General features: G+C 37.4%; 1 protein-coding gene across 1 annotated transcript; it reads left to right on the forward strand.

The window, feature by feature from the left end:
* Positions 1–5,113, forward strand: RDR6 (RNA-dependent RNA polymerase 6). The gene is made up of 3 exons (XM_078980964.1): positions 1–236; positions 971–3,785; positions 4,024–5,113. Exons 2-3 carry the CDS (start codon positions 1,062–1,064, stop codon positions 4,897–4,899), a joined length of 3,600 nt encoding a protein of 1,199 aa, XP_078837090.1. The 5' UTR covers positions 1–236; positions 971–1,061; the 3' UTR covers positions 4,900–5,113.
* The last annotated feature ends 2,887 nt before the right edge of the window (positions 5,114–8,000 follow it).

Here is an 8,000-nt window from a genome sequence, read left to right on the forward strand (position 1 = left end):
GTATTTTTCTCTCGTCTGTATTCCCATTTTTGGTGAAAGAGAGAAGCCATTCCAGCGTGAGTATCACAAAAAAGAACCAGTTGTCCTCCCTCTATTATTCTAATAAGTACAATCACCAGTCTGTTTGCTTTTCTTCATCAATCCATTGCCTTTTGATCGCATTCAGTTTAATTGTTTCTCAGTGTATCATTCGCTTTCTGAAATGGGTTTCATCATTTCTCACAAATGAACTAAAGGTTAGTGGGAAATCCATGATTTTAGGGTTCGATCATGAGAATTTTCCAGTATTCTACTTCTTGATTGTTGATTGTTTTTACTGCGATTGAGAATTGGGCCCTGATCATAAAACTTCGAATCAGAAAGTTGTTTCTTTTGTGGGTTTTCAATTTGTGTGCAGTGATGGTGAGGCGCAATGAAAGAAGGGTTTAATTAATAATCTTATTTCATTACTCTCGCCGTTCCAATTTTTATGCGATTTGGCCTCTGAATGTCAAATACTACATTTCAAACTGCTAGTTTCATGAATTATGCTTAATCCATGTTTTCTTGAATGCTTTAATGCTGATACCTTTTCTTTTTTATAAGTAAAGAAGTAAAAAAATCAACTAACCTAGTATGAACCCTTGTTTGATGATTCTTTTTATGTTAATGATAAACACCAACTGTTAGTTGATCTCTTTTACTACAACTTCGACCTCTTTGATGATTTATACATCTTTGACATCCTTTGTATTTATGAACACAAGGCGTTCGATGAAATTCCCCAATGAGAGTATCAATCTTTACACACATTATATTCGTTCATTTTGCTTTTTAGTATTTGGGGCTTATATGCTACATGTATTTTCAAATATGCTTAACCTTTTACCTTTCCACGAAATTTCCCTGCTTTTCATCCAAGAAGAAAACTATATTACATACATAATGAAAATGAATTAACACTTGTGAGTTTGGTGTAAATCATTTTCAGGTTTGTCTTTTTATCAACACTTGCATGATCCAAGAAAGAAGCCCTTTCTTATAAAGTTCAAACTTTACACTCAAACATCTTTAAAGACAAAATGGAGTCTGAGAGAGGTGATAAGGAACTAGTGGTTACACAAGTCAGTATAGGAGGGTTTGATAATAATATCACAGCAAAGAGGCTTTTGGACTACATTGAAGCAAAAGCAGGACAAGTTTGGAGGTGTAGGCTAAAAAAATCTTCAACACCTCCCGACACTTATCCTGAATTTGATGCTGACCTGGAAAACATTCAAAAACTGAATGATTATGAGAAAGTAGAGCCCCATGCTTTTGTCCATTTTGTTGACCCTGATTCAGTCAACACTATAAAAGAAGCTGAAGGCAAATGTGAACTTGTTCTGGACAACAACTATTTAAAGGTTAACTTAGGGCCCGAAAATCCTTACCGAATGAACCAACGTAGAAGGACGAAAACGCCCTTCAAGTTGTCAAATGTGGTTCTGGAAATCGGGCTGTTAGCTAGCCGGGATGAGTTTTTAGTAGGCTGGAGAGGGCCTTCTTCTGGGCTTGACTTTCTGATTGACCCGTTTGACTGTAGTTGTAAGTTTCTCTTTACCAAAGACACAGCTTTCTCTTTCAAGGGGACAAAAGATCATGCTGTGATTAAATGCAACTACAAAGTGGAATTTTTAGCAAGAGATGTGAATGATATCAAAGAGTACATGGATTATTCACAGGCATCTCTGGTGTTAGTTTTCCAGTTAGCTTCAGCTCCTCTGATCTCCTACAGAACAGCAGATGATGACATTGCTATTACACACCCATCTGAAATGTTGGATGATGATGATCCGTGGATCCGGACCACTGATTTTACGCCAGGTGGTGCGATTGGGAGATGCAACACCTACCGTATTTTGATCCGGATCCGTGATGTCCCAAAAGTGAAAAAAGCTTTGGAGTTTCTTAAAGAACAAAGGGTACACATCGATCACCCTACAAGAAATCTAAAAGTTGAAAACGAACCAGATTTCGGATCCCCTTTGCGGGACCCGTTTTTCTGCATTCAATACAAGATGGACATACCCTTCAAAGTCTTGTTTTTGGTGAATGCTGTGTTAAATAAGTGCATCATTAATCAACATCAATTCACAGAAAAGGTATTCGATTTACTTAGGGATGCGAAAGAGGAGGTGACTGTTGCTGCCTTAAAACACATCTGCTCTTACCGCAGACCTGTGTATGATGGATTTACACGGGTCAAAATCGTTCAAGAATGGCTGATGAACAACCCTAAACTGGTTGATGAAGAAGGAGGACAAAAGGATATCATTGAAGTGAGAAGATTGATCATTACTCCAAGTAAAGCCTATTGTTTGCCTCCAGAAGTTGAACTTTCAAACCGTGTTCTTCGACACTATCGCGATGTTTCTGATCGGTTTTTACGTGTCACCTTCATGGATGAAGGTATGAGAACATTAAACAACCATGTACTCAATTTCTACCCTGCTCCCATTGTAAAAGACATAACATCGAGTTTTATAGCTCAAAAAACAACCATGTTTAGACGTGTGAAGAACATTTTGAGTCAAGGGTTTTACTTATGTGGGAGAAAATACTCTTTCTTGGCTTTTTCTGCAAACCAATTACGTGATCGATCCGCATGGTTTTTTGCTGAAAAAGATAAGCTTACTTGTAAAGATATAATCTCTTGGATGGGGAAATTTAATAACAAAAATGTCGCGAAATGTGCTGCAAGAATGGGACAATGTTTTTCATCAACATACGCGACAGTTGAGGTCCCGAGACATGAGGTTGATTTGGAACTTGAAGACATTAAAAGAAACGGGTATACATTCTCAGATGGGGTCGGGAAAATTTCTCCCGAACTTGCCCTTGAAGTTGCTGAAAAACTACAGTTGAAAGACAATCAACCATGTGCATATCAGATTAGATATGCAGGGTGTAAAGGGGTAGTTGTGTGGTGGCCTGATAAAAAAGGAGATAATATAAAACTTTCTTTAAGGCCAAGTATGAATAAATTCGAATCTGATCACACAGTTCTTGAAATATGCTCTTGGACTAGGTTACAACCCGGGTTTTTAAACAGACAGATTATAACTTTACTTTCGGCTTTGAACGTGAAAGATGATATCTTTTGGAATATGCAAATGAAAATGGTGAAGAAATTGAACTTAATGCTTACAGACACTGATGTTGCATTTGATGTCCTCACAGCTTCATGTGCTGAAAGTGGAAACACAGCTTCGATAATGTTGGGTGCAGGTTTTAAACCTCAAAGTGAGCCTCATCTTAGGGGGATGTTGAGTAGTATTCGAGTTGCTCAACTTGAAGATTTGAGGGAAAAATCAAGAATTTTTGTGCAAGATGGAAGGTGGTTAATGGGGTGTTTGGATGAATTGGGTGTTCTTGAACAAGGTCAGTGTTTTATTCAAGTATCGAATCCGTCTGTTGAGAATTGTTTTGCGAAACATGGGTCGAGGTTTTGTGATACAGATAGGAATTTGAAGGTGATTGAGGGTAATGTGGTAATTGCGAAAAACCCGTGTCTTCATCCGGGTGATGTTAGGGTTTTGAAAGCTGTGAATGTTCCGGGACTTGAACACCTTTTTGATTGTTTGGTGTTTCCTCAGAAGGGTGATAGGCCCCACACAGATGAAGCTTCTGGAAGCGATCTTGATGGTGATCTTTATTTTGTTACATGGGATGAAATGCTTATCCCACCTAGTAAAACAAGCTGGCCACCTATGGAATATACTGCTGCTGAAGCTAAACAGTTGCCACGCGATGTTAAACACTCGGTAACTTTTTGATATACCCATTTTAACCTTCACTTTGCTCTTTAAACATAGCAGTTTTCGAAAGCTGAATTTTTTTGGAAAATACATACTTTAACACTTAGATGTAGCATTCACATGTCAAATTATTTTTCAAGTAGATGTTTACATCATCATAAGTTGAAAATTAGTAAAAGTCAAACCCCATTGCTTTTTGACCATATGAATCTAAATCTACATTTTTACTTTTTCTTCCCAACAGGACATAATAGAGTTTTTCACAAAGAACATGGTCAACGACAGTCTTGGAACAATTTGCAACGCCCATGTGGTCCATGCTGACATGAGCGATTACGGAGCACTCGATGAAAAATGCGTAAAACTAGCAGAACTAGCCGCCACAGCCGTTGATTTCCCCAAAACCGGGAAGATTGTCAGCATGCCACCTCAGCTGAGACCAAAGCTATACCCGGACTACATGGGTAAAGAAAGCTTCCAATCTTACAAATCCAAAAAAATCCTCGGGAAACTCTATCGCCAAATCAAAGACGTTTACAATGATGATGTCATGCCGTCTTCAGAGCTTCACATCCTCCCGACCCATGTTCCATATGACAAAGATCTCGAGGTTCTAGAAGCTTCAAACTTTATAAAAGAGGCATGGGGATCTAAGCTATCATATGACAGACAACTAAACGGTCTTCTTGGACAGTACAAGGTGGCCCGTGAAGAAGAAATTGTCACGGGTCATATCTGGTCAATGCCAAAACATAGTAGCAAGAAACAAGGGGAAATGAAAGAAAGAATCAAGCATGCTTATAGCGCGTTAAGGAAAGACTTCCGGAAGGTGTTTGACCATTTAGGTCCTGAGTTTGACCAGCTTCCGGAAGAAGAGAGAAACGTGATGTTTGAGAGAAAGGCGTCGGCTTGGTACCAGGTTACTTATCATCCGGATTGGGTTAAGGAGTCATTGGATTTGCAAGAACCTGATGGGGGAAGTGAAACTGTGAATTTGAGTTTTGCGTGGATTGCAGCTGATTATCTTGCGAGAATTAAGATTAAGAAAAGGGGAAAAGGAGATGGGAATTCGTGTAAACCGATTGATTCGCTTGGCCGATATCTTGCTGACCGGATGTGATTTTGTTGCTATTACTGTTACTGTTACAGTTACAGGTACAGGTACTGTTACTTTTGGCTGCACGACCACTCTGCCACTCTCTCGAATGAATGTGTTGGTTTTTCTTTACTAAATGCTGTCCGGATATCATGTTTAATATAATATATATTTAAGGACTTGTAAAAGGTGAGACCTAATGAAAAATGAAAAGTCGTATTTTTCTGACTTTTTTCTATTTAATTGTTTTTTTTAATACATAAAATATAAAAAATGATAACAATCCCTATTTAACTATTTTAGTTTTCTTAAAAATATTGAGAATAGATTGCAGTCGACATAGTGAAGTGTGTCGTTGTTGTTATCTTGACTTATCAAAGTTGACTTGGTCTATGGTCGTATAGACTTTTTTCAAACTTGGATTGCTGGCTGAGCAAGATTACCCAATGGGCAGGCAATCAACTGCAATAATGATGTCATGTTAACTTGTGTTTTTAACTGTCACAAAATGAACGGATCACTTTAATTTCAAACATAAATTAGTTTGCTAATTAATAAAACGTGTTCATATAATTTAGATAAATTTTAGATTTTTCAGTTAACGGGTATAAATGTCATAAGAACAACAATAATACGTTTGTCCCATACAAATGGGGTTAGGGAAGGAAGATGGTCAGTAACACCTATCATTGAGTAGTGAGACTGTTTCAGTAGATATTGGATTGGAATGGTTTTTTTTTTTTTTTTTTTTTTCTTTTTCTAAACTAGGGTATGGACCAAATAAATTTTGTTGAGGTTCGTAATATGAAAATATAAAAATAAGGAACATTTCACGTTTGAAATTTAAAAATAAAAATATAAAAAGTACTTTAGTTGTAGTTCAATGAATAATCAGCCTTTGAAAATGTTTTGAACCAAAAGCCGATGTTGATCCACCCTAGTCAGATCCAAGTACAGTTTTCTGGGGTTGTCGGCAAAGTCCATTTGTCATGGTATGAGAAATATAATAAAACAACTTTTAGTGTTAAATATAGGGAAATTTGGTTTGAAGAAATTGGCAAATGGGTACATTACATAAAAAAAAATATATAAAAATTTTATATATTGGCTTGCTGTGTGACTGTGTGTGGTCCTTTTCCATGCTTTTATTGATATATGGTTGGTAAGGCATTTCCTTAAACATCCCAATCAACACCTACCTACCACGTGTATATGCACCATGTGTAGTTCCCTTCGCTTCATTTTACGCCATTAAATCCAAACGGTAACATTTTTACAAAGGACAAATGCAACCAAAAACAAGTTTTTACTTTAATGACTCAGACATTTAAATACATAACACTTACAAATCGATAAATAAGATCCAACCCTCCAAAACGTGTTTTCAAATAGCAAGGGTTTTAGCATATTTCAATCATCGAAGCCTGGACGATTATATGGGAATCAAAATACTTTTGCACGACATTATAACCTCCAAACCGTAAGTTGTTCAATATTCTTGTCGATTTCTTGTTAGATTCCTTGTTAGATGTTCACATTTTTTTTGTGTGAATTCTTTTTCTCTTTCACAGCTCATTAAATGGCATCTTGTCCCATGAAATTTAATACCAATAGTGAAAATATGGACGAGAGTAAGCTAAAATACCATGATAATGACCATGAAAGTGGGGTCTCATTAGATGTTGAAATAGATGGAGGCTTTAGGAGGTTTCATGAGAAACACTCATATGATACGAGGTTTCCTCCTATGCATTTGTAGCATCGAAGGCTAAATCTTGGACATTACAAGACCACATCTTATGTGACAGTGACATATGCGTTATGTATTCTGATTACCTATGTGCTTTGACTCGTCTTCACAATACGATTCTGAGATTCGACTGTAGTTGTTTCACTAATAAGGACACCTCTCCCTCCAAAGCCCAAAAAACATTGACGTGTGCCCTTTTTAGCAAAATCGTTAAAGATATGGTAGTCCATATCAACATGGCTGTTAGATAGTAAACAGTTTTTGAGTGTCTTCGGGCACCTCATGCTCATGATTTTCTGCTAACTATCCATATTGATGGTCTCGCCCAACATATGTTTCCTGTGGAGCACCGAACTATCCTTTGTTAGCGCCTTATGATTCCTTTATTCCCAATTGACGAGATATGTCCAATTTGCCGCAAGGCATGTTTGGACACTTTTGGGGAACATGCGATTCATTGTAGAGAGCTCCCTAATTTCAAGTACCGACATGATATGGTTAAGGATGTTCTCTTTGATTCTTGTCGACGTGCTGATATTTTTGTGAAGAAAGAAGCGCCAGTGATGTAACAGTCCAAAATCTCAATAAAAAAATTTCATTTTTAATTACCGACATGATATGGTTAAGGATGTTCTCTTTGATGCTTGTCGACGTGCTGATATTTTTGTGAAGAAAGAAGCGCCAGTTATAAAATTCCAACACAAGTGTTTTCAAATCCAAAATATAAGTTACATCATTTATAAAATTAGGGTGTCCACAAACAAAACGCCAGAGAGTGTATGCTGCGCCATCATGCCAGACCCTTTCCCTTAGGTCTTGAAGTACCTGAAACAACAACAAACTGTAAGCTAATGCTTAGTGAGTTCCTAGAGCATACCCCACCTCATCCACATAACCATAAATCCATATCAATCACATAAGCCATGCATATAAACATATAAGGATGCCTTGGACACCATCCAGGGTCTTACTCCAGGATGCCATGGGCACCCCCACATGGTCTTACACCTATGTGCCACGTTACCCCCCATGGTCTTACTTGGAATGCCATGGGCACCCCATGGTCTTTCATGTAATACCACATAAATAATTAGAGTAAATTACACGAATGGTCCCTATGGTTTAAGGTAATTTGCGCGTTTGGTTCCTAACTTATTTTCTTAATTCGGAAGGTCCCTACTGTTTGTTTTTGTTACGCGGTTGGTCCCTATCTTACCTAAAAAGACTATTACGCCCTTGATTTTTTTAATTTATCTAAATAAACACACCCTTAATCCCACCCCCTCACCTTACCTTACCTACCCTATCATTTTTTCCTCTTTAAATAATAATCTTTTTAGATAAGACAGGGACAAAATGCGTAACAAAAATAAAC

The sequence above is a fragment of the Lactuca saligna genome, chromosome 1, assembly GCF_052625555.1.
Source record: "Lactuca saligna cultivar CGN05327 chromosome 1, ASM5262555v1, whole genome shotgun sequence".
NCBI lineage: Eukaryota > Viridiplantae > Streptophyta > Magnoliopsida > Asterales > Asteraceae > Lactuca > Lactuca saligna.